We start from the raw sequence: 27,565 nt of genomic DNA, 5'->3' as shown, positions 1-27,565 counted from the left end.
TCCGTTTCAGATCACCGAATTAAAATCTCTAGCAGACGCCAGTTCTGAGGGGCTGGCGTCCTTAGGCCGGCTGACACCCCTGCCACCCCCGGTGCTTCAGGGCTCAGTGGGCTCCAACGAGCGGAATTCCCGACTGCCGCAACAGTATGGCACGGGAAAGCTCGTTTCCTCAAATGAGGGCGCTAAAGCAGTCAGGTCGGTCATTCCCTACCGGTCATCCACTTCAGGGCACCGAAGTGGCTCCTCTAGACGCACCAGAGGCCAGCTTTCTCCACTACAGAGGACCACTTATCTGGGTGTGGTGTGGGATTCAACAATGACGCAGGCACAGTTGTCTCCTGCTCGTATAGAAGCGATTCTCACAGCCGTGAGGGGAGTGAGAAAAGGCCAGTCACTCACTGTTAAACAGTTTCAGAGACCGTTGGGTCTGATGGCAGCTGTGTCCAACGTGATACCTTTTGGCCTGCTGTATATGAGGGGGAACCTGCTTCGCAGGATCAAGGTCACGTGGCGATGCTTACGTGCGTTAGACATGTGGAAAAAACCTTGGTTCCTGTCACAAGGCCCGGTGCCGGGGGCTCCTTGTCGTCGTGTAATGCTAACGACGGATGCCTCCCTCATGGGCTGGGGAGCGGTCATGAGTGGCCGCTCTGCCTAGGGTCTGTGAGAAGGCCATCATCTCACGTGGCACATAAACTGCCTGGAGATGCTGGCCGTGTTTCGAGCACTAAAACACTTCCTTCCAGACCTAAGGGGACATCATGTGCTTGTCCGCACAGACAACACATCGGTGGTCTCCTACATCAACCGACAGGGGGGTCTGCGTTCGCGCCCTCTAGCAGTCTAAATCCCTGGGCACCTCAATCAGGGAGTAGATATCCTGTCGAGACAGGGGCTGAGGCCAGGGGAATGGAGGCTCCACCTCGAGGTGGTGGAGCTCCTCTGAAGGGAGTTCGGCCAGGCGGAAGTGGATCTATTTGTGTCACAGGAAATGACACACTGTCCGTTCTGGTTCTCCCTCACGCATCCAGCTCCGCTTGGGTTGGATGCCATGGTGCACATGTGGCCGAGGCTTCGTCTGTATGCTTTACCCCAGATCGCTCTGCTCCCGGGAGTTCTGGAGAGAGTACGCCGGGATGGGGTCCGGCTTCTGCTAGTAGCCCCATTCTGGCCGGCCCGAGTATGGTTCTCGGACCTTGTGTCCCTCCTCAACGGCTCTCCACTGCAGATTCCAATCAGGAGGGACCTCCTCTCTCAGGCGGGGGGCACCATCCTTCACCCTCACCCGGAGTTATGGAAGCTGTGGGCGTGGCCCCTGAGGGGGCACAGGCGTCTCTCAACTGAGGTTGTTGAGACCATACTCCAGTCCAGAGCCCCACCACGAGGCAACTGTACGCCTTGAAGTGGAAACTTTTCACTTCTTGGTGCAGACAGCGAATGCAAGATCCAGTCAACTGCCCAGTTGGTACAGTCCAGAAGTTTCTGCAGGAGTGCTTCTCCACAGGGTTATCTCCCTCCACTCTGAAGGTTTACATGGCGGCCATAGCTGCTTATCACGTCCTTCTAGGTGGTCAGTCATTGGGAAGACACCCGTTCATTACACATTTCCTCCGTGGCACCCGGATACTGAGGCCAGTACAGCGGGTGCCCTCATGGGACCTGGCGGTGGTTCTGGAGGCTTTGTGCAATGCCCCCTTCGAACCCATTGAAGATAGTTCTGATAAGCTCCTCACTCTGAAGACTATCTTCTTGCTCACTATATCCTCTCTCAGGAGGATAGGGCCCAGGGAATGGTTAGGTCATTCCTTTACCTGAGACCCGGGTATGTCCCTAAAGTGCCCACTTCTTCACCAGCCCCCGTGGTACTGCAAGCCTTTTGTCCTTCTCCCTTCCAGGAAGCAGGCTGTCACTCTCACCCCGCACTTTCACCAAGTGTATGGATTCTGCCCTGGCTCCGTTGCGACTCCAGGGCACCCGCATACTGAATTACATCAACGATTGGTTGATTCTAGCTCAGTCAGAGCAGATGGCGGCTCGGCATCGAGATGTCATCCTCACCCACATGAAAGAGCTGGGGTTATGGCTAAACGCCAAGGAAATTGTGCTTTCTCCACTACAGAGGACCACTTATCTGGGCGTGTGGTGTGGGATTTGACAATGATGCAGGCACAGTTGTCTCCTGCTCATATCGAACAGCCGTGAGGGGAGTGAGAGAAGGTATGGCGGCCTCCAAGGCCTTGTCAGTAGGCGTGGCCTTGTGGGACATTTGTGCTGCGGCAGGCTGGTCCTCTCCGCACACATTTGTCCGTTTCTACAATTTGGACCTGACATCCACCCCTGGGAACCGAGTTCACTCGTCTTGATGTGCTCACCAGATACACACAGACAGGGACTTGCTCGTATGGCGCAGTGGGTATTCTTGTTCCCAAAGCGTTTCGACGCAGCTCGAGTTCCTGAAGGGGAACATCTCTAGGTTACTTATGTAACCATGGTTCCCTGAAGGGAAGGAGACGCTGCATCTCTCTGCCATACTCCCTGCATTCTTGCAGGCACTCGCTTCAGCAGAAGCTAACGTGCTTTTGCCGGATGCGCTTTATGCTTCCTGGTTGCTCACGTCACCCCGCTCGTGAAGTCTCGCTTCTCCATTGGATTGATTTCACACGTGCTTCAGAATGTGGTCTCGCCAGGGGCGTTCCCAAAGCGCTTCGACACAGTGTCTCATTCCCTTCGGGGAACCATGGTTACATACGTAACCTAGAGATGTTTTCACTTGTGTTATTTCAGTACCTCTATATAAAAAATAGCAATAGTGAAGCTATATAAACATCTGGAGTACAAACATTGCTTTACGTACATAAGTAAATGTGTACTGCAAATGAAATGGCCCAAAGTGTGCTGCTTTTTGTTTTCTTAAGCTTAAACAGTTAAACAAAATAACATGGACAAGCAAATTAAAGCCTATTTGCAGAAGGACAGTAGTTCTGAACCCCTGAGTGCACACTACATTTGTGAACTAGAATGGTACAAATCAGTAGGTAAGTGCTCTAAGTATAACCTGTTTCTTAATTCCAATAACTCAAAAAAACAATATATGCAATATAACATTAATATTTTCCCTCAGAAAGTTAATAGAAGCCTTTGTATGCAAAAGTACATTATTTCCAAGCCTTACAAATGCATTTTATAACGTAAAAATATACTGGGTGCCATCTTGAACCCATAGAAATACATTAAATGGGTTAACCATTGGCTTTTTTCCATTACTTACAATAGTAGCAATTTACATACATTTTCATTCATTTTTTAAGTATACATTTCTAATAAAAAAATAAAAATTGATAACAGGATTTTGTCTAGTATGATTCTGTCTCACCATTTCCAGATTATTTTTGTAGTTTTAAGTATTTACACACCTGCATTCACAGCAGGCTTCTCTTTACTATTGATTCAAAGAGTTTCAGCAAGAGCTCATTGCAATGTTCCCCCTAGTAGTGACAAGTTGTAATAATGTCAAACTAAAGACCACAAAGAAGATGGCTAAATGAAACAGATAAGACAGATAAGGAAACAGATAAGAGTAAAAAATGAGAATTGAAAATTTAAACCAGGGACCCTGAAGCTAGTAAGCAGTAAAATACAACTTGACATTTAAAAATAAAAAGATTCGAAATGAAATTGTTGATGTTAACACTCTCTCTCAAGTAAACTTGTATGCACTTTATTTTAATGGAAGCTCTGCAGCTGGGGCTGAATTTCAAATGCCTTTCTACAGTATTCATGAGGGCACCTGGTTATATCCTATGAAGGGTGCAAACACTACATAGGAAACCATACAGGATTTGCCTTAGAAGATGGCAGATTTTATTTGGATCATAAGGAAGACAAATACATCAATCTACATAGCAATAGGAAAACATTACTATGTGTAAAGAAATAAAACAAAAAGATTAAATGGTTGCTTAACAATGAGATGTTGCCTCTTGAGTTTGCCAGAAAAAGGACTTTTGAAACTTTTGCAGAGTCACTACTAGCTTTCCATTGATTTTTCTTTTTTTTTTTTTTTTTTTGTGATGGTAGTTATGTGATTTCAGCCAGAGACATTAATCTGTTGATGTTCTATACTACTTTTAGCACCGCACACGTCTATGCTGGGCTCACAAGGGATCTTAGCAAAAAAGGAATTCAAATTCAGGGCAAGACATTTGTATGGGGGATTAATCATAATTCTCTGAGCCAAGCGCAGCCACACACCATCTAGGGTCAAAGTGCTGTGAGTGATGCAACTTGCCTCATGGTTAACAGATTTTGTATTTATGCGCTATTAATGCCAAGGCCCTCCAATTGCCCTTGCTTTTGGATGAACTGACTTTGTATATAATACAGATAAAAAAAACTTCTGGTTATGTAGGAGTTGTTGAAATCTGACCAAGATGATATGTTGAACTGCAGTGTTCTATCTCCCTGTTTCCTCAGGAACCAGCACTGCTGTCCCAGGTGCCCCTGAATGTAAACGGTGGCAGCAGCATGAAAGTGGGAACTGGATGGAGAACACATGAAGGCTCAAGGAAATATGGATGGGAATCTCAGAAGGAATTCATAAATCAGTGGCATGTCAACCAGTATGAGGGTGACTATGCTGATAAAAAGGCAAATGTAATTGGGGGAAATTCTGAATTTTTTACAATGAGCACCCTCGATTACATGGCTCTGCCTGAGACCTACTTAGGCAACTACTATACGAAGGTTAGTATTTTTTCACATCCTGAAAGAGAACAGAACATTAATACAGAATAACAGCATTTCATGCACTAATTAGTCTCACGGGGCAGACGTGATCTCAAAGTAGGGGCATTGCCCAACCACAAGTATACAGTACCATGGTAGTAATCCAAGATGGCTGAGAAATTGTGTGCTGACTGGAAATTGGGGTGGGATTAAGAGAGAATGCCTTTTGGCACAGCGTGTTGTTCACACCCATTCATTCATTTGTCTTCAGCAAGCACTTTATCCTGGTACGGATCGCAGTGGCTTCTGAGCCTGGTTATGAGGTGGGAATACACCCTGAATGGGACACTAGTCCATCACAGGGCACCATCCACATACTCAGTCACATACTAAATCACACCTAGGCGCAATTTAAAATAGTCATTCCGCCTACCAGGGAAAAAGGAAAACCAGGAAGACACCCACCTGGAGACAAACCTGTTAAAACTCCATGGGGTCTCTGGAGCTGTGAGAGGGCAACCTTCAAAGCTACCTGGTCTGTAACAGTGCTACCCTGTTTGTGCTTATTCTCACCACAACTGACTAGCAAGTTTTTGAAAGACTGTCTCTAGAAATGTATTGTTGTTAAAGATCAAGTTTAGCCCTGCAAGACCAGGCATTCATTAAAATTAATTTTGGCTTTATGGGGAAGGATTTAGGTGGAATATTAGTTTTCACACACAGACACTGCAAATACACTTTTCTAAAAACAAAAATGTGTTTCTGAAGGCATCCATTGTATGTACAAAAGATGCAAGAAGAAAAAGAAATTCAAGTAAAGCAACCTCCAAAAACTTTCTTTGAGGGTTTCTTTCTGCATCCAGTCCATTTAATGGAAGCCTAAAAAGATTTAGTTTGGTCCGAATGGTCCGAGTGATGCAGCTGTTTTATTTTGTCGACTCTCTAGCTGGACCAGGCTGATCATATTTTGAGTGGAACTGTTACTGTTATCTGCTGTGTGAATGACATGAGGATTAGCAGTGTTGAGTTCTGATGTTCTGTGTGTTGTTGCAGAAAACGCTGGATATGGTGAAGCAGGAAGCTAGTACAAACCAGCTGATGTTGTCTAACTATGAAGTCTGCAACTCAGTCACAGGCTCCTTAGAGGACATCTGCAGCCATCTACATGAGGAAAACAATCTGGATTTCCTCGATGACCTCGGGCCTCAGTTCAAAAGGCTCGCTGAAATTTGCTGTGGGTCGACCATCGAATTCGAGGTCAGCTCCACTCCCACGCCTCCCAAAACGGTCTCATCCAGTTCACAAGTGGGCATCAAAGTGCAAGGTGCTGTTGGTGGTGTCCACAGTGAGGCAACCTCCATCTCTGCATCCAGCTCCTCCTCCACCACCCAAATCACAACTGCAAATTATGGAGAGAGTATTATCAGTGGAGGCGCCACATCAGCAGCCACTGTAGGCCAAACTCTTCTCGTCCAGCAGCCATCTGTCTACCTTTCCTCTACACCCATGTACGTAGTGGAGCAACAGCATCACCCCACCCTTCTTCTGGCTTCTGGTCCAATGCTGGGTGTTCAGAAAAGCAACATGGTACTGGTGGAGAAAGGGGGTACCAACATGGCAATCGCTGCCCAGAACACCCTTCCCAGGCTAGGGTTGCAGCAATCAAACACCAGAGTACTGGTGGATCCAGGTATTGGAGGCACAGTGGTGCATGGGTTTCCAGGCCAACCTGAGACTCAGGGCACCATTTCTGGTACCTATCGGGTCGTAGAGAGCCGACGAGTTGAGAGCACGGAGCCTGTAGGTGTCATGCAGAGCTCCTCACACTCCAGCACCAGCAAAAATCAGAGTATGCAGGCCAAAGAGCAAAGTGGAGGGATCATGGCTTTAGGAAACGCATCAGATATCCCAAGTGCCATTTCATTGTTGCAGCAAGACATGCCTCAATTTGATGTGCCAAATGGTGGCACTCACAAAGAGGTGCGAGAGGAAAGGGTTTCGGTTGTTGAGAAAAGTTTCCAGTCGAGCTCCAGCTCCTAATGCAACTACAAACACACTCACACATTCTACATGCACAGCCTTATTTTCATGAATTCAGCTATTAGTTCTGTGAAGAATATCCCATAGAACTGACTGATCAGAAGAGCAAGTTTGCTCCTAACAAAGAGAAACCTGAACACTTTCTGAAGATCCATTAATTAATTCATAGTGAAGGGCATGAGTAGTCAATTAATTGAGTACATCTTATGTAGCCTCATAATCAATTAATAAAATATTACCCATATAAATCATATTTTTATGGGACTAGTGTCTCTGGGTGGCATTTTTCCATCTCTTCCATTATAAATCTGGAATCATACAGAGTTCATACAAACTGGATGTTTGCAAAACGTGTGGTCATGTTTTGTTTTATATGCATTAGTTATTTTAATACAGAGAACACTGTTGGGCCTGCAGGATCACTGATTTGTTGATTTTGCAATGTGGAGATGTTTTTCAGATAGCAAAAGACAACTTCTATAAAATAACCAGTAAAATTATCAGACGAATGCACAGTTTATCAAAAAAACAGTCGGTAATTTGGTCTGTAATGTTCCATGGAGAAGAGAGAGAGAGAGCATGAAAGCAGCACAGCTTTCACTTTTTATGGTTTTTGCAGTACGAATGCATAACACTATTATTCTATTATAGTTATAATGTTTTTGTTATTAGCATAAATTGATGCTGCTGAGTAAAACAAAATAATGTCAGGCTGTTTGTTATAAAATTTAATCAGTACTGGGTAACTAGGAGATTGTTTGTATGGGAAAGTGTGTTTGAGTATTCAGCTAGAATGTCCATCACTAACAATTAGCATTATAGGATAGGCTTTTTAGGAGGTTTTGACATACTGGTGTGCATTTCATGTAACAGAGATGGGTTTCTAAACAACATATGTATCATCAGTTTATTTCTATCTTCAGATAGCATTTTTTGTTTGTTTGTTTCTCTGTTACGTTTTTCATTTCTAAGCCAATAATGGAAATAGAGTGCACAGCATTTCCCTCATATTACTATATTTTCATTATGAAAGCGTTCAACTGGAATAAAACACTAGAATTAAAACAAAATTCATCTAAGTGTGACCAGGGCTCTACGGGTGACTAAAACACTCTAAATTGTGCAAGGATTGTGCGCTGTTGATACAAGAACTGGGTGAATTTGTGCTGTAAGACTGATAAAAATCTCTTAATGTCCTGGAATAAACTGGAAGCCATCATCTGTGTCTTCTTTAGGATTTGAAACCAGTTTTTCAACCCCAGACAGAAACTTTCCCTCCCTAACCTGTTTTTTTTTTTTTTTTTTTTTTTTTTTGCTGATGTTACCTGTTGATGGAAATGTTTTTTGTTCACCTGTGTTTTTTTTTTTTTTAAACACATTGTGGCTCCGAGCTGTGAATGTTGTCCCAGACCACAACCCCGTCAGTCAGCTTCATCTCTGTTTATCAGCAGTCAGACTGGCTGCGTCCCAAACCAATACAATGTAGACATTGTGTTTTATACTATGATCACAATTTATTCTTGTACTTTGATTCTTACTGACTTTTAGATTGCAGTATGTGTGTGTGCTGATGTTAAACATTTAATATCACAGTAGTTGCCTTACCTTCCATCATGGCTTATGAAATTACCACAGTCATTTTAAAGAATTACAAGGTATTAGGAAGGTGTGTGATGGTGACAGATTTATGTGACTTTTTGAACATATGATTACATTGTGCGTGTCGAGTGTGGCTACTATACGTATAGATCCTATTCATAGAAAAAGATACGAATAGTTACAAAAGTGTGAGCCACATTTCTGAGCCATTTCAACCAAAAAAACTGCAAATTTGCTATATTTTTTTGCATAACTGTATTGTATATAGTATGTTTTGTCATATGTTCTGTCTGGAAGCTGTAACTAAGATTAATGTAGTACTTCAGAGTGGAAGTATGGCAAGTCTGTTTTTAAAATTCCACTTTTAACTAATCCCAACCACTCCTGCAGAAAGTTTGTCGCCCACTACAGAAGGAATTCTGTCCAGCCCTGCCCTCTCCTGTGTCACGTCAAAGCCTGAAGCAGTATCACACTACAGTTCTCAAAATGCATCATGGCCTACAAAGATGGCCTACAGAAATGTCCACCATGGACTACAACACACACGAACTGTGTCACTCTGGTCTCACTCCTATATAAACTCATACTAACCTACAGTGCTGTGCAAAGTATCCGCTCAGTGTATTTGTACCAGACATTACCAAGCCTTATATCCCATGTGGTTTTGATATCCTGGTCATTGATCTGGTGTCTGGTTTTTGATTCTTGTGCCTTGTCTGATTCTATCTGTTTGTATATCGCCTGACCCTTGCTGTTTTGTGACTACGACCTTGCTCTACATTTTGGATTTGTCTTGCCAGTTTTTACATAAAGCATTCAACCCGGAAATGCCGCCGTCTCTGCCGCCAGACATCCTGAACGCCTTGTCCTAACGAAATTCTTTCCAATTCGGCTCCTTCCAGAAGGAATTCTGACTATTCTCATCCACTCACAAGGAACTCTGATCCCACCCATTCCTGAAGGATTTCTAACAAATCTTGTTCATTGATGAAGGATTTCTGACCAATCTTGCCCTCTCCCACAATGCAAAAGTAAAAAAAAATAAATAAATAAAATAAAAAACTCTCACAGCTTTTTCCCAGTTCTCATCACTTTAGACGACTACTTTAGAATTGTTTTTTTTTTTTTTTTGATGTTCTCTGTGGTAAAGGGGTGCATTGTTTAAATGTAGAGCATGATTGTGTTCATACTCTCTGTACACCTTGCATAAATGATATACATGAAGCTTCAATTTTCCAATTGACAAACATCAGTTTTAACTTTTACTGTCTTTATTTTCAATGAAATAATATCCATACTAAGATTAATATGAAAATACTATGTTCTTTTTTCTTAAATCATGGGTGTTTTGGATTTATGCTTTTTTATAAACTTGGAAAAGGGGAAATAAATAAACTTGATAACATATACATAAATTAATGTTTTGTAGTGTTATTGTGTTTATTTAACCTCCAAATGTACAGACTACAGCTGAATACAGTATAGTTGTACTGACTGGCAAATGAGCTTCATAGTTTCGTGGTCTGGATTAATGTTAATTCATGTTTATTTGCTTGTCATTTTACTTGTAAAATTACAGTTAACATGTAGTAGTGTTGTAGACCTGGGATTCTCCTGGGATTCTTTTTACATCTCTGTATATTGATGATGATGCTAAACAACACTCAGTGGCAACCATGAGAAAATCAGTCATTCCATTAACTAATTCTTGACTTGCATGAAAGGAAAGGGAATGGTGTAACACTTATGGCTGGTCAGCATCTGGAGACAATATCTTAGTAAAATGGGATTTTAATATCTGGATGTATCTGATTAATAGTTTTAAATTTAAAGAGCAAGAAATGCATGAATGAATTAAACACAATACAGAAACAGAATATAGTTGTATAGAATGAATGTCTATTATAAAGCAAAGCAAGTATGTAATGGGCAATAGTGTACAAGTCCCTCCATTAGTTTTAGAATAGTAGGGAAGATAGTAAGGAGGAGACAAGGAGGTGCTGGGTATGGAAACTGACTAGACGAGAAAGAGCGAGAGATGGAATTTATACGTAGATAACTAGGAAGAAGGCAGGGCTTCATATCTGATCTTCCACCCAAACTTGTGTCATTTCATACCTCCATCTGCTGTCAGTATGTGGTATGTGATTATCATACAAGTGTTATGACGTCAGTTAGTAAGTAAGCTGCCCAAGTTGGTTATATATATGTGTGTGTGTGTGTATGTATATTTCCTTCATAAGTACTGTATATTTCAAACTTTATGGAACATTGAAACATACAGTCCTATGCCAGCATTTATTAGAGGGGCCCAAGGCTAACCAGCTGAAACATACAATTTAACATAAACATACTAGCATTAACTTACTTGTTACTCCATTAAGTAAGGAATAAACCTGCTTAAACGGGCGTACTGTTATAGCAAAATAATTCATGATGGGGTGGTGTGATGCAGCCTGATGCAAAGCAGATTTATTCTTACGATCCCATTTCCAATGATTACAATTTTTAATTTTTATCTGTTTATAGTTACATGTTGTAGAATGTTCTTGAAACAAGTTAATTACTGATCTCACGTATGTTATAGCAGCTATAAAAAGCCATTTAGCAGCCTCTCGAAGTTAGACACAGAAAACAGCTTGTAAAGTTACCAAGAAATCAGAGTTTCCCATGTTGCAAAACTTACTGACTGTTAAAAAGCGCTGACACTCAAGACTGCTTCCATAAATGATAAATAAATGTCTCCCTACAAAAACCTTCACCATATCAATGAGTATATGGATTTCTTTGTTAAGTAACAAAATGTTTTTTCCATTTACTATTACAGCAAGCACCACTGTTAGAGAAAATGAATCATCACCTTTTGACTAATCAGAGTTGGGAATTCAGCAGTGCTGTAGTATAAAAACAACTTTATGTCATATTAGCTTGTATTTATATAGCTTCAATAAAAAAAAAAAAAAAAAAAAAAAACCTTCCAAACATTTTCACTTTAATTGATGGACTTTCTGACCATTTTTCTGACCAAGATTCAAATCAACACTTAATTTGCACAAGTTGCACCATGTGACCAGGACCAAAACTACTTTTGAACCATAGTTTTTATATTTCCTGTTTTAATGCCATATAGTAATTTTATTCCTATTGTTGCACAATATCCAGAACAATGTTGCACAAGTAGCTTGCACAAGTCTACACAGTCTCTGTGTAGGATTATGTTAAATATGACCATGACAACTATTTATTGTTGTTATTTAACATTTTTGTTATTTTATTCATTAATATTTATATTTTATATAAAATCTACTGCATCATGCATAGCATTGCCACCTCGCAGCTCCAGGGTACGGGGTGCGATCCTGAGCTCGGCTTAATGTGTGTGTTGAGTTTTACAAGTTCTCCCTATGATCGTGTGGGTTTCCTCAGGGTTCTCTGGTTTCCTCCCACTGTCCAAAAGCACATATGTAGGTGGACTGGTTAAGCTAAATTGCACATAGGTGTGAATGAGTGTGTGAATGTGTGTGCATGGTGTCCTGCGATGGACTGGCGTTCTCACACCTTGCACTCAGTGTTGCCAGGATGGGTTCCAGATCCACCGCAACCCTGACCAGGATAAAGTGCTTCCTTAAAATGAATGAAGAAATGAAGAAAGCTTATACATATGACAATAAAGTTCTTGAATTGTCTACCTTGCTGAAAAAGCCAGCATTGTCTGATCAGCCACCAGCAAAGCTGGTACATCATCCTGACTAATTGGTAGGTTATTTTTCTAGCCTCTTTATTATTTGACTAAGTGGATCAATCCACGTTTGAGATTTTATAATTATTGTGTTATTTTTGTAGTGAAAGTTGCATGCAAGAAAATTTCCTTAAAAACAGCTTGTCTCTGATGTTGCATTTGTAACTGCAGTTCTTAAACATGGTGTCCAAAATGGACTCTATTCCCTATGCAGAGTAAAAGTGCATTCCTCACGTGCAGGAGTGTGTTATTTGGAGCCTAAACTGCACATTGTGGCATTTCACACGCCCACTGCATTTTCTTCACTGTGACTACAAAATGACAAATCTCTAAAAATAGTGCACTACCTAGTGCACAGGGTGTGGACATCCTGACTTCCATTGAACATGCAGTGAACAAGAGTTTTTTTTTTTTTTTTTTTTTAGGGAAAAAGCACTTTTTTGTACACGTTTCTGAAAAAAAAAAAAACAGCGAGAACTTCCTCATTGAAACCAGCCAGATGATTGGACAATGTGAACAGTAAGTGATATTCTCGACCAATCAGAGCACAGGAGGCGGGATTTGTTAAATAAAAAAAGTACGAGCGGGGAAAGAAAATATGGTGGTGAGGCGCAAATCGCCCCACTGCCAGTGTTGCCAGATCCGCAGATTTCACGTTCATTTGGCTAAGGGTATTTTGTGTGCATTATGCATGCATTTGAGGAAAAATTTGTAAATCAGTTTAAAGATTACAATGAAATAATCTATAATTAGGTTATGTGAATGCCACAATTAACTAAACATTAACTTTTGATCTTAATCTCAGCATTAGCTCTGTAGTGTATGAGTGAGGCTGAAATCTATCAATAATTCAACAGAGAGTCGAATCCCTTTCTCAATGCAATCAACCCACACCAGAGTTCTCTTAGAGGTGCACCGAGACCACACACCAGGCTTTGATTCAAACGGACTAAACAGCATGTGTGAAAATGTAAACGCACCCACGCTTAGTGAGCACTCCCATACAGAACAGGGTCCTAACCCTGATCCTCATCCTCGAGTACCCCGTCCTGTCCTGCACACAGAGAACTGTTCTGTTTTCTCTAACTCTGAGACACATGATTCAACTGTTAAGCTAATTAACAGTCCTCTGTGAGTTGAAATGGGTGTGTTAGAGCAGGGAGGTCACTCAAATGCAGCAGCACCGTGGGTTCTTCAAGACTAAGACCAGGAGCAGGTTTGGAAATCTGTGCTGCACAGAAAAAAAAAATGATTTGCCAAAGTTGCTGTGCAATGATGTACTTTCACAAATTTCTTCTTATATGCTTAGATATTCAGACTGACTCTTATGAATTTACATGTGTTATACTAGCACATATAACATGGGCCTTACCACTGCAGCCAGGGTTCAGTTCCCAGCCAGGGAACCAACCTCAGACACTGGGGTTGTGTGCAGCAGTGCGATCTCAGTGCCAGTCCCAAGCCTGGATAAAATTGGGGAGGGTAGCGTCAGGAAGGGCATCCGGCATAAAAACTGTGCCAAATCAAATATGTGGACCAACGATCCACTGTGGCGACCCCTAACGGGAGCAGATGAAAGAGGAACAGCAACAACATACTAGCACATATAAAATACACCATACGGCAAAAAGTTTCTTTGACACTTGAACATCCCATTCCCCCATGAGTTGTTCCCCCTTTGCTGTTATAATGACCTCCACTCTTCTGGGAAGGCTTTCCAGTAGATTTCGGAGCATGGCATTGTCAAGGACATTGTCATGCTGGAACAGGTTTGGGCCTCTTAATTTCATCCATTTTCTGTACCGCTTATCTTACACAGGGTCGCGGGGAGCCTGGAGCCTATCCCGGGGACTTGGGGCACAAGGCAGGGGACAAATCGTCGACCCATCCCAGGGCACAATCACACAGATGCCAATCAGCCTATAACTCATGTCTTTGGACTGGGGGAGGAAACTGGAGTACCTGGAGGAAGCCCCCACAGCACGGGGAGAGCATGCAAACTTCACGCACGCAGGGTGGAGGCAGGAATCGAACCCCCAACCCTTGGGGTGCTAACCATTAAGCCACCGCTCCCTCCATCTCTTAGTTCCAGTGAAGGGATATTGTAAATCTACAGCATACGAAGACACCGTAGACCCTTGTGTGCTTCAAACTTTATGGTGAAATTTTGGGGAAGAACCACATATGGGTGTGATGGTCAGGTGTTCACACACTTTTGGATAGATAGTCTATGTGCTGAGAGAAAAAAAATTTAAAATATTTGTTCTGTTTTAAAGATATAGCAAGTTTTTATTTTGGGGGTGAGGGATTTCTGTCGCACATCTGGCAACCCTGCTCCTACTACAGTGTAGTGAAGAGAAGATTAAAGCTCACTGTAAATCAGTGACAGCGGGTAAAAACAGGGGATAATACATCACCTGAAGGGATTATAATACATTATAGTGTATAGAGGGTTTTTTTTCTACAGTTTTATCACCATCAGGAGGGGTTTCATTGTGCATTTCTGCAGCATTAAAGCCGAACAGGAGGGTAAATTGTTGACGATGGGAAACGCCGCGGCCGCTAAGAAAGGCAACGAGCTGGAGAGTGGTAACGTCCATTAACTCCATCCTGTGTATTTATTATCGTAATAACCACAGTTGTTTATTTAATTCACCTTAAATGAGTGAATGCACACTTTCACTCATCTGTGCCTTTCTGCATTTTAGCCCTTATTCGTGTTGTTATTGTAGCTTGTTAGCTTTTACCCATTAGCTCGTTAGCAGTTGATTTGAGAACTAAAGTTAACCAAACACGCAGGACAACTTGGTTTAACTCTTAGCTGGGTAACTTTTAGCTAAACCAAGTTAACTCTTAGTTGGTTTAACTCTTAGTAGCCATTTGTGAACTAGCTGGCTAACGAAGAAGAAATAACAGTTAGCTTGCTAGCTAAAGATCATGCAGGAATTAAACGGTAATGTTATTAGTTATTTAAAAGAAACACCACTTTGGAAATAATAATGACAAATATCCTGGTGGATGCAACATCCAAAATGCTTTATTGCAACTGTTTTTGTTTTTTGTTTTTTAAAAAGAAAATAGCAAACAGCTTCCCGGCTAAGCTAGGCTCGTCTGCTAGTGCAGGCCCAAAAAGGTGCGTTCAGGATACCGTGCTATTTTCGGTTAAATTAGATATTGCAAAGGTAGCACTTGTCAGGAGAAAAAAAAAAAGATTTACACTGATTTACGTTGCCTACAATGGATTTGTATAAGAGATTAAGTAGCAAGCTAACGTTATCAACCGCTAAGAAAGTCAGAAAGTCGTTTTCTGGTGTGTTAGCAGGTTAAAAGTGTCATGGCTAGTTGAGCTCGGATAAGAAAACCGTTAACTTGGCCGTGTATCAAACAAGACGTGTTCATTAAAAAAAAAAAAAAAAACGTTATAGTATCAAAGTTTACAAATCTATGAGTTGTTTTAGGTGTTTAAAATTTAGACCAAAAGATGTCAGTCCTTATAGTTTTAAGGTTAGCAACTTTTCCAAGTTCTGTGTGTGTGTGTGTGTGTTCATGAACACCAACAACGCTGTGTAACTGTAAATTCAGAGCCGTAGGTGAGTTTGAACGCACCATGTATCGATTATACAATGAAAAAAAGCTTATATAATCTAATCTGATAGTGTATATGTGTTCACTTGGATGTTTTTAAAATTTATTTATTTATTTTAAATCATCATTAACATGCAGCAAATACTTTTTACAAAGTTTTTTTTGCTTGTAAATTGACATTCCATGAAGAAGACCATGCATTTAGTACAGTTTATGTTTAGATGCACATTGACTCTGTGGTTTGAGCCTGTGCTGTGTTCACTTAAAGGGGCAATAGTCGATTTTTTTTATTCCTTACTTGAACAAATAACGTGGACAAATATACGTAGAACATGATTTTAAAAATGGATTAACTTGTGGCCTTAGGAAAACTGTATAAAATCACTGAGAAAAGCCGGTTGGAAAACAGACTTCCGGTCCGGAGTACTTGTTTAGGTTTGGATGTTTAGGTTTGGATGCGCGTCCCGTCAGTCAGTTTATAGACGCTCTACTTTATGGGTCACCGTAGATCCTGGGGGAGGAGCTTCACGAACACGGGCGGGAATCATTCAAATGTCGAACCCACCAAACCTAGAGACTTAGGCTGCGTCCGAAATCGCGTACTGTGACAGCACGTCCTGCGTTCGATTCAGTACCTACGTTGATACAGTACGTACTGATCAGTATCTGTATATACATGTTCATCCGCCATGTTGGCATTGTCATGTGACGTACGATGAGTTTTTGCTATAACTACAAAACCTTAAAGAGCCTGCCAGATTAGTACAACCGTTTTTTCTTGTTTAAACCTTCAATAATTTGCTCGGGTGTTGTTAAACAAGTACGGTTTAACCACAAGGAACAAGGAACAATGTTTAAAACCTATAGCACTTACACTTAAAAAGAGCGACACACTACCTTCCGCCATTTTGGATTCTGACAGCTCTTTCGCGCCAGTCCCGTTGCCTTATGGGATAGCGCAGTGTCCGCTGGTTCCATGCTGCAGAACCTCGGCGGAAGCAGCAGGTCATCCGGGTATTTCTCGCCTACTGTTTTATGAAAATATGAGAATTTGGATATACTACTTCTTTGGTGTACTGCTTTTCGCCTACTGTATTGTAGGGTAGTAGGAATATTCGGACACAGCCCGTATCTTTTACATTTAAAAAAAAAAAAAAATACGATGCTTACCTAATGCACCTTTAATGTTAATGTTTGTGTTAAGTATTGTTTTGATGGGATTAGATCAGTAATGTTAAGTCTCTCCAAACTGACCATGGTGTGCGCATGGTCATGACACTAAACATCACACACATCACATTTTAATACAAACTGATTGTTTTTACCTTTAGTATAAGCGCTAATTGTAGGTCACATGACCATGATACGTATGTAGGCTATACCTGTGCTGGGAATTCAACAACGTACTGAAAACTCTTCTCCACTCTTCTCTTTTGTAACACGTCCTTTTAAATGTCATCTAGATTTTTATCATTCTGTGTTTTAAACTCGGACAAGACTTGGTTTCGTTTTGGGTTCATTTGGTGACGATAGAAAAGAGAGAGGGCCTCCTGGAGTGTGTTTATAGTGAAGAAAAATGTAAAAACCTCTTTTCCTACATGATATAAGTAAAAGTTTTTTTTAAGATCAATCCAAAATAATACTCCATCCAGGTTATAAACACGTGCCATGAGCAAAATTTCACTTTTAAATATCAGCCGATATCCGGTATTACTCCGATATTAATGCATAATTTAAAGCTAGGCCGAGGTGAAACAGTCATGGAGGTAGATCCCTAGAAAATCACATCTCAGTGTAGCGTTGCTGGCGTGGCGAGTAAAATTGACATAATTCTTTCATTAACACAGCTGATTTGGGCTGCTGCTGTTTAACTAAGGAATAATGCTGCGTTCGATTTACCTCAGAAGTCAGAGCTCGGAATTACTCCACGTGCATTCGAGCTGTGAGGTATGCCCCCTTGTTCGTCTTATCCGGCTAAGTGTAATAAGCGACGTGTATTTTCCTCCTCAAAACGCTGAACTGTGTAGTCAGTGTTATAGATCGAACAGGCGAATATGTCTGCTGGTTTGATCTAAAGCAAATACTTGTATATACAGTATAACTCATTTAAAGGTAAGAAGCATGACTTTGTTTATTTCTGATGTTGGGAGCAGCCATGTTGATTTGACATCACTTGCTGAACTCAGACGTGAGGAGACCTTCCTGAGTTTCCGAGTGCAGGGGGCGTTTAGTTTTTTCCCAGTTGGAGGTCAAAAATAACAAGTTACGACATTTATGTCATTTGAATGCAGTTATAGGAAAAGAACCAAAGACAGGGTGGTGTGATGAGGCCCGACATGACGCACGGTCACTGCTACCGTCCTGCTTTCCAAGCAGGCCCGTCCCAAAGTTATTAAAAATCAACTCCTTCTGACCAATCAGATTTGAGAATTCGACAGCACTAAGGTATTAACCACCATAACATGTTGCACTTTTTCTGCTTTTACTAGAGTTTTATTGCAGTGTGCTTTTCTGTGAATCTTGAAAATGACTTTTTCTTGATTAAAATTGAGGCTTTTTTTTTGTGCCCCAAAAGTGCTCATGACGTTTGGTGGGTTTTTGGTTTTTTTTCAGTGTATCTCAGTTTATGCATTAATAAAAAGAAGTTTACATTTTAGTGTCATTTCCTTGTTACTTCAATCTGTTGTTGGTATGCAGAGCTCTGTGGAAAATGACCCAGCGGTCTCAGAAGAGCTTTCCGGATTAATAAATAGTCCATTTACAGAAACACACACACACACACACACACACACACACAAGCTCAGATGGTCGTCTTGTTCTGTAAACACTGGGGCACAGCTGAGCTCTGCCCGTATATGGTGAAGAAGTGACTAATGCCCATTCATAAAACTCACAACTCAGCTCTGGGGTTTGTTGTTGTCTCTGTGTAGACTCACACTCTTCCCCTCGAGCGTCTTAATCTCAGCACTATGAAGCACCTACACACACACACACGCGTTTGTCATTGACTCGAACGGCTTGTCATCAGACCTTCGTCAGAGGATAAGTGTAATTACGAGCTTGGAAAGGCTTGACGCAAGCAGCCCCGGGCTCGTGTTGGTTTGAGTGTGACGCTGATAGCGAATACACACTGCGCTGTGAGATAGCGCCGGCTCAGAGCCGCATAAACATGATTTAGGGTTAAGCGCAGCGTGATAACTTCAGTTGGTCTCAGGGAAGTGGGAGCTCAATGGTGTTAAGGTTCAAATCGCACACTTCTGCATGACCTTAGACAATTTCACACGCTGTTCACTCTGAGAAATACAAACACACGTTGTACAGCAAGAAGAGCAGGATGATGGATGACATTTGCAGAACAAATAAAGTGTGGTGCAGTGAACTGCCCTTTTTTTTTGCCACTAACCTGTGCCATTGTGCACTACAGAAAAAAGAAGCTTGTAGAGTAGTATGTAGTAATACTATTACCAGATGCTAGTTTTAAAAGTATTATATTTTTATTTTGTAATTTGAGACAAAGCTCATGCATAGGAAATGTTTTTCCTTATATATTTCGTTTATGATGGAATATCAAGACAAGTATGAACCAATACTGGAAACTGATCTGATTGTGATGTCGTATAAGGGTGATTTCACACATGTGGCACTTGTATTCTTCTTACCTCGAAAGTGGGAAAATCTCAGCTTTTCCGGACTCTTTATGTCATTTTCAGCCTCAGAATTTTTGAAGTACAAAGAGGCAACACTATCTAAACACCAAACACTATCTATTGATCTAAAGCAAATACTTGAATATACAGTATAACTCATTTTAAGGTAAGAAGCGCTACTTTGTTTATTGGTCATGCTGTGAGCAGCCATGTTGATTTGACGTCACTTGACGTCACTTGCTGAGCTCGGAGTTGAGGAAACCCTCTCGTGTTCCCGAGAAGTAATTCCAGGTTGAAGGGACGTTTTGTTAGTCGGAGATCAGAAATTTGAGTTGAATGCAGCATTAGTCTGTTTTAATCAAACCCTCGTGTGATTTTTTTTTTTTTTTTAAATTTTTTTCCCTTAGGTGCAGTTTGTTTAGCTGACGTCACAGCAGTCACACTCGGGTCCAGACCGAAACATCTGGCAGAAATATCACTTATAAAATATAACCAGAAATATATTTCTGGTTGCGCTGCTGTTCACTACAGCTCCCGGTTTTTTTTTTTGGATTTCGGCACAATTTTTAAGGTGCTTTGTTTCTTGGTGGATAAACAAATTGTTTGAAATTATTTGATTTGCCGATCTTGCCTTTGCAACTTTTGCAAACAGTAGTCGTTTGCGCTGTGTCCGTTATGTAAAATCCAGCTTGTTATAACCGATGTAAAAAAATTTTAAACACAGACTCCTCCGTGTTGTCAGCCATCTTACCAAACAAACCGAGGAGGAAACACAAGCTTAGGAACCTCCTACTCGTAATTGTTATTGGTTTGTTCATGCGCCTGTCAGGGAGAACGTTTCTAAACAAGCTGGACTAGTGAAATAAAGTCTGGTTCATGAAACAACTCGAGGTGCCATGTCTGAGCGTTGAAGAGTGCAACTGACAAAACGTGTAGGATCACAGTACGCCATTTCTCCATTTAAAAAAAAAACAAAAAAAAAAAAACAGACCATGCACTCGTGACAAAAGATCATTTACTCTCACCATGTTTCTGACCAGTGAATGAGAATTGGGATTGAACAAATGCAGAAATTGGATTTTTGGTTCATTAAATTACATGCAGTGAGAAAACAAACCAAACCAAATAGCAAACAAGCCAAAAGTATCAGTTTCACTCTGATTCGGACTGACAGGTGTGAAAGCACACTTAGTAGCTAAACCGATTCTCAGTGTCTGATTTTAAAAGTTGGCAAGTTGTTGGCCAACATTTCAGCTGTGAGATTTGGTGCTCTTGCTTTACGTTGCTCTTAAGGTAATATTTTAATAATAATAATATATTTTATTTAATATTTATTCTTTATTTTCTCTCAGTATATTTAACCATGAGGTGACTGTTGTTAGCAAAAGAGTAGTTTTGTTTTTGTTTGTTTTTTTTTTTTGTTTTTGTTTTTTATAAATTTTTCTGGTTGTTGACCCTACTTGTCCACCAGGCAACTACACGAAAAAGCATATAACTCGGATGCAAAACTCAGTATCAGCCCTGATATCGATACTCAGATTTCACTTGGTTTTTGGTTCCCTTATATGTGAAGTTAAAGTTACAGAGCAAAAAAAAAAAAAATCAACAAAGCATTAAAGACCTGAAATAAAATGCTTATTGACTTATAATAATAATAATAATAATAATAATAAAATGCATTATTTAGGACTATAACAGTACAAACGCGGTCTGTACTTCTGTCAAAGATATTTTTATAGCCGTCTTTCCTTTTACATTTAAATTACTACACTAACATTTGGAAAATATTTTCTTATTCATTTTTGCTTTTCTATCCACGTGGAAAATGTGTCTTTGCGCATCTGCTCTCTTAATTGGATGAGAAAACAATGCCGATGTGTGATTGTGGTGTGATCGTCACACTTCCAAGATGGTGGAACGGCTGTTTTCTGTGTTAGTATTTTAATTTCATGTTTGAATGCTGTGTATTGTGTATAAACCAAGTGCAAGAAGTCGTGTTTTACCTTTTTGGGAAACAGACCAAAAACATAAAAGCTGTGTTTTCAGAAAGATCCGTATGTTAAGCTGCAAATTTATACTTGACGGTCACCACGCATACATGCACTCATGCACACAGCTGCTATGCGAGCAGCATTGTTCTCATACTCGCTTGCGTATCTTGTATATCTAGAGGATAAAAAGCGACATCCACCAGACGGCACGACAGAGCCAAAACATGCCTGTCCATCTGGTTTCCAAGTTTAACTGCAGTGTTTGACGATTTCATGCACAGCCACGATAAACACACTCACAAGCTTTTTTTTTTTTTTTTTTTTTTTTTTTTTTTTAAAACCTTCTACCGTTACTAATACTAGAAAATTTAGAAGATTGGTACTCAAAACAGACCTTTCGATAGGTTTAAGAGGTTTTTAAAATTGAAACACTAACTGTATTTGGGAAACTGGTTAGCGTTACTACTCAATAACTGTCTAGTGTAGTATATATTTGTGTGCGATTTGAGACACGTAGTTAACAACAAGTATAAATCAGCTTTTCATATGTAGTAGGTCTGAGAGTTAGAAGCATTGAAACGTTTAAACCCAGTGCTTTTTCACATTAGAGTGTTCAATGTGAAGTGTGTGTGTGTGTGTGTGTGTGTGTGTGTGTTTGAGGAAAAGCAGATCAAGTGTCCAGACCTCAAGCTCCAAGTTCAAAAAGCTGATTAGACAAAGTTGTTCTTTTTGTACTATGTGCAGTTTTATCAGCGTGAACACTGCGACTATCAGGCTGTAGAGTTAAGAGAGAAACACACTGACCCTCATCTGACCTTTTAGCATCAGCCAGCGTTGAGCTGTTTTAGCGTAGAAGCTAAGATGGGCCAGCAAACTGCAAGATACACATTATAAAATCTTAAAGAATCCATCAATCCAAACTTCTCTTAGTCTTGAATTGTGATGGTGAAAATATTAAGAAGTACGTATTGTGACTGTTTTTTTTTTTTTTTTTTCCCTGTAAAGGGTGAAATTTGGTCGGAATTTGCGTCAGATGCGATAAGATCTGATAGTGAGCTAACAGAAATGTAAACGCAGTGCTGTTTTCCAAAAAGCCAAACAGCACAGTCGTGCATCCTGCAATCCGTCACCTCTGTGAGATACTGACTCACACCAAGCAAACGTTTGTTAATACTAATGTTAATGTAGCATATTCGTCTTCCTGCGTGTGAACCTCCTCAAGAAGTAAACAAGTAACTCGATAGAGTACAGTAACATTAAATATTAGTAAGTGATGCTTATGTGGGCATAATGGGTTAATTACCTCTGCAGGAAACAGGAATAGAAAGTAGTAGTGGGTGATGTCTCAATTAAATATCCAAAAGCTGGGAAAATTATGGTTTTGATTGTTTTATTTAGCATCTACAAGCGTTTAACATTGAATCAATTTAACATTGAAAAAAGGGAAATGCTGCAATATATTTTGTATCAAGTCTACTTCTTTGTGAGATACTCGTTGTACTCTCGAACCTAGTCCACACTAATAACATAATAATATAAAATTTAATAACTTGTTGTTTCTGGCCAACATTTTCAGTTTCAGTTTGTTAAACGTGAAAGCGACAGAAAACGTTGTGCGCTGTCGTGGGATGTCTGCCCCAGGACCTTTACACCATTTGTGAACATAAAACACGCTTTCTTGCATGTCACGGCGTCACTTATATACTATACAGTGCGAAGAAACATGGAATTAAAATACAGAAAACATCAGAGGTTTCACCATTTCCTGCTCTATGATGTGTGAATCCTGATGGTTAAGATGTTGGACTTCTGATCGGAAGGGTGTGAGTTCAAATCCCAGCACCACCAAGCTGCCACTGCTGGGCCCTTGAGCAAAGCCCTTAACTCTCAACTGCTCAGCTGTATAAATGAGATAATTGTAAGTCGCTGTGGATAAGGGCGTCTGACAAATGCCGTAAATGTAAATGTAAATGTAAATGCATACTGTCTCCCCCCTGTCAATCACAGTGACAGGAGCCAATCATGGGCTTCTGTGAGCTCATGTATGAGCGATATTCTCTGAGAGGGTTGCACCGTCCTGCAAGGCAGCACAAGCAGCATTTTGAAAAGAAGCGGGTGTTTGGCATCACGTGTCTCGCAGGACACACGTGGTAGACATCACCCTCCCGTGCTGGAGGTGGGAATTGACCAAGAACAAAATTTAGGAGACAATGCGGAGAGAAAAAGATGCGTTTTCATTGGTGGAAAATTGCGTTTTATTGTTGATGCGAATTATTGCAGTGTGAAAATGATATTGTCATGTTGCCCAGCTCTGATCTAAAGACAGGGTTAAATTAGGTTTAATGCCTTCAGGAGCGTTCACACCTGTTCAAACACCCAGTTTGCTCAGCGAGAAATTTATGCTACTGATTCGATTGCTGTTTGATTCGGTTCGATTTCACACTGCGTATTATTAAACATACCAAAAACCAAAACACACTGAAGGACGAACGTGTCGGAGGGGACGAGACTGAAAACTCATTTTCCCTTTTTCTTCTCCTTATTTCTTTCCCTTTTATATCCATTCTTTGATCCCCCCCCCCCCCCCCCCCCCATCTCTTTTGTCTTTTTTCTTTCTTTTTCTCTTTCTTACTTCCTGTGTTTTTCTTCTCCCCTTCATTTTTCCCTTTTTCCTTCTTTTTGTTTTTCCATCCTTTCTTTCCTCCATTTTTCATTCTTTACTTTCTCTTTTATCCCTCTATTTTTTTTCTTTTTCCATTGTCTTTATTCTTAAAGTTGTTTAACTTATTAAGCTTTTCTATTTTTCTTGCTCTATCCTTTTCTTTTTCCTTCTCCCACTGTCTTTCCTTCTTCCTTTTCCCTCTTTCTTTCTCCTACTTCCTTCCGTCCTTCCTTTTTCCCCTTCTTTCCTTCTCCAAATTTATTTACCTTTCCGTTTGTTTCTTTCTCCTACTTTCTTGCTTTCTGTCTTTTTTCTTCTCCCCTTTCTTTTTTCCTTTCTTTCCTTCTCCTAATTTATTTGCCTTTGCAATTGTTCATTCCCTTTTTTCCCCATTTCTCCAGACACATTGAAGGATGGATGTTTCAGAGGGGACGAGGCTGAAAACTCGTAAAACTTTTCTTTTATTTTTTTAAAATCATGAGTCGGAAACAGTGACGAAAGCAAGTGTGTGTCACGTAAATAACCCAAACACAGAGAATACAGAACCAATAAACAATGAAATGATGACATTTCTTAAAAATTGTAAACATCTTATGTATCATGTGCATCATCTATTATTATTATTATTATTATTATTTTACCCTTATTTTTTTTTCTTGGGGTTGATTTAGCTCTAGACTTTTCGTTCAGATGGTGTCGGTGTGACCCGAGTGCGATTGCTGTGTTCACACCTGCTCAAACGAACCACACTGAGGACGTACACACACCAGGATTCGACTCAAACTCATTAAACCCTGCTGATGTGAACGCTCAGCTTCAGTCCTGGTTCAATGTCAGTGTCCTGAAGCTCTTCAGATCACACTCACTGTGCTCTGTGTGTGTGTGTGTTTGTGTGTGTGTGTGTGTGTGTGTGTGGTGAGCTGTAGCAGTAAAGATCCCTCCGTGTCTGCGCGCGCACACACACACACACACACACACGTACGTCATGAGAGGAAAAACAGAGAACCATAAAAGGAGGATTTGAGTGTGAAACGAGACGTGCTGCAGATGTTCACTACTCCACAGAGACGAGTCGACTTTCCTTTAAAACTCATTTAACCCACCTTTAAAACTCAGAATAAAGCATTTGTAGCTCTGTTAGAAATGTTAGTTATCTAACACACACACACACACACACACACACACACACACACACACGCACACACACGCACACACAGTAGACCACACCTCCTCTGGTCACTGTGACAGTGCAGCAGGAAAAAATCCAACCTACTAGTTATTAGTTATTTCACTAGTTATTTTCCTGATTTTCATTTAAAAAAACAGTGACTTTCGTTCTTTCCTTCCCTCCCTGCCTACCATCTTACTTTCCTTTTCTATCTGTTCTTACATTCTTTCTTTCTTTTCTCTATGCTTTCTTTGTACTTTCTCCCACTCTGGCCTTCTCCTAGTATGTTTCCCTTTTCTGTCTTTTTGATTCGTTCTTCCATCCCTTTTCTTTCTTTCTTTCTTTCTTTCTTTCTTACTTCCTGTCTTGTTCTTCTCCCCTTCCTTATTTCCTTTATTTCCTTCTCCTAATTTGTTAAACTTTATTTGTTCTTTCCCTTTTTTCCCCTTTTCTCTGTTGTTTTCTTTTTCTTTCTCCTGTTCTTTCCTTTTTCTTCTCCTTATTTCTTTCCGTTATATATCCATTCTGATTCTTTTTTCCATCTTTGTTTCTTTCTTTTTCTTTTTTCCTTCTACTTATTTCCTATCTCTTTCTTCTCCACTTCATTTTCCCCTTTTTTCTTCTTTTATGTTTTTCCATCTTTTCTTTCCTCTGTTTTTCATTCTTTCCTTCTGTTTGTCTTTACTTTCTCTTTTATTCCTGCATTTTTTTTTTCTTTTTTCCATTCTTTCTCTTATTCAAATTGTTTAGCTTATTAAGCTTTTCTATTATTGTATCCTTTTCCTTTTCCTTCTCCCACTGTCTTTCCTTCTTTCTTTTTCCCATTTCTTTGTTTCTTTTTGAAGTTTTTGAAAGGTAGTAATGTTTTATTCTTTCCTTTTGTCTTTTATAGTTTTAATTCTTTTCCTCTCCTTCAGTCTCGGGTGTGAGGCTGCGCAGGGTTTCTTGAGAAAAGTGAAATGTCGTTTAGGGTGTGATGTAAAATAAAGTCCTTCGTGGGACAGTTGTGCTCCTGCGTGTCTCACGTGACAGTTACGCTGACTGTTTTTAGGTTTTAGTCTGGGAGTATTATGGGATGTAACGCAGCAGAGCTGAAAGTCATCAGTGACGTCTTCCTTTCTCTGTGTCTCGGACAAAAACTGTGTCACGTCTGATCCATGTCTTGTGCATATGATGTTATTGTTTCATATGAAACTTTCTCCTTTTCTCTCTTTGTGTCTCTCTCTCTCTCTCTCTGTCTGTCTGTCTGTCTGTCTCTCGATCATCCCATCCATCTGGGTGAATGCTCCTGCAAATCCCTGGTGATTTATAGAGACGTTTGGTATGAACATTATTTCATTAGATGATCACAATGACAGAAAACTTGCAGATTGGCTTCAGTAGCCGCCGCAGTGCGAAAGCACGGTGTTTAGCACAAATCCACGTGACCTGTGTGTCGTTTACAATCCTCCTTTTCCCTCATTGGGTCATCTAAAGTTGTGATCGTGTGAGTTTTCGTGTGTGTGTGTGTTTGCGTTTGCATGCTCCTCTTTTGTGTAGAGTTAGCTAAGTGTCTGTACACAGGGTGGATTAGCGCTTCAGCAGAGCTGCTAGCATGGTGTCGTGTGCGTTACTAGCATCATTAGCATTACTAGCATTCTGAAGAGCAGCACTAGCGCAGGCGTGTTGATCTCTCTCTCCTCTCGTCCTCCACAGTCAAAGAGTTCTTAGCCAAAGCCAAAGAAGATTTCCTGAGGAAATGGGAATGTCCACCACAGGTGAGCACTCCACACACACACACACACACACACACACACACACACACACACACAGGTGTTAGAATCTCACAGGGTTGTCATGGTCACCATGGTAACCAGCAAGCTCTTTACTTAACTCTAACTTTCTTTCTATCGCTCAATTTCTCTCCTCTTTCCAGCCTGTCTCTTTCTTTTCTTCCTTTCTTTTTGTTTCTTTCCTCCACCTTTTCTTTCTTTCATCCACCCATCCTTTCTTTTTCTCATACTGTTCTCCATCCATTTTCTTTCTTTCTTTCTTTTCTCTATCCCCTTTTTCGATCAAACATTATTTTCAATTTCTGTTTTTGTATGTTTTCTCTTTCGTCTCTCCAATGATTTTCCTTTCTTCCTTCTACTTTCTTACTTCCTGTCTTGTTCTTCCCTCCTTTCTTTTTTCTTTTCTTTCTGTCCCCTCTTTTCTTTTCCTTTTCCACCTTTTTCCTTCCCTCTTTCAAGCTCTCTGCCTTCTGTTTTTTTTCCTTCCTTTCTGTTTAATTGGTTACGTTTTTGATAGCTGAAATGTTTTATTGATTTTATTTTGTCTTTTATAGTTTTAGTTACTTTCCTCTCCTTCAGTTCTGGATGTGAGAGTGTGCAGGATTTCTTCAGTCGTGTGACACTTCTGCTCCTGCGT

The 27,565-nt window shown here is 40.5% G+C and overlaps 2 protein-coding genes across 2 annotated transcripts in view; both read left to right on the top strand.

The window, feature by feature from the left end:
• Window positions 1-9,744, top strand: part of LOC113526634 (desmoglein-2-like protein) — a 33,849-nt gene extending 24,105 nt beyond the window's left edge. Inside the window, exons 13-14 of the mRNA XM_034304126.2 lie at window positions 4,474-4,743; window positions 5,779-9,744. Coding sequence (XP_034160017.2) covers window positions 4,474-4,743; window positions 5,779-6,765 — 1,257 coding nt within the window. The 3' untranslated portion in view covers window positions 6,766-9,744. The remainder of the gene's footprint in view (window positions 1-4,473; window positions 4,744-5,778) is intronic.
• A 4,680-nt stretch (window positions 9,745-14,424) lies between these two features.
• prkacbb (protein kinase, cAMP-dependent, catalytic, beta b) overlaps window positions 14,425-27,565 on the top strand; it is a 22,127-nt gene continuing 8,986 nt past the window's right edge. The window contains exons 1-2 of the mRNA XM_053233420.1: window positions 14,425-14,692; window positions 26,852-26,913. Coding sequence (XP_053089395.1) covers window positions 14,647-14,692; window positions 26,852-26,913 — 108 coding nt within the window. The 5' untranslated portion in view covers window positions 14,425-14,646. The remainder of the gene's footprint in view (window positions 14,693-26,851; window positions 26,914-27,565) is intronic.

This window comes from Pangasianodon hypophthalmus, chromosome 4 (genome assembly GCF_027358585.1).
Source record: "Pangasianodon hypophthalmus isolate fPanHyp1 chromosome 4, fPanHyp1.pri, whole genome shotgun sequence".
NCBI classification, from domain to species: domain Eukaryota; kingdom Metazoa; phylum Chordata; class Actinopteri; order Siluriformes; family Pangasiidae; genus Pangasianodon; species Pangasianodon hypophthalmus.
The sequence above is the reverse complement of the archived record's forward strand: the minus strand, read 5'-3'. Positions and strand labels throughout refer to the sequence as shown.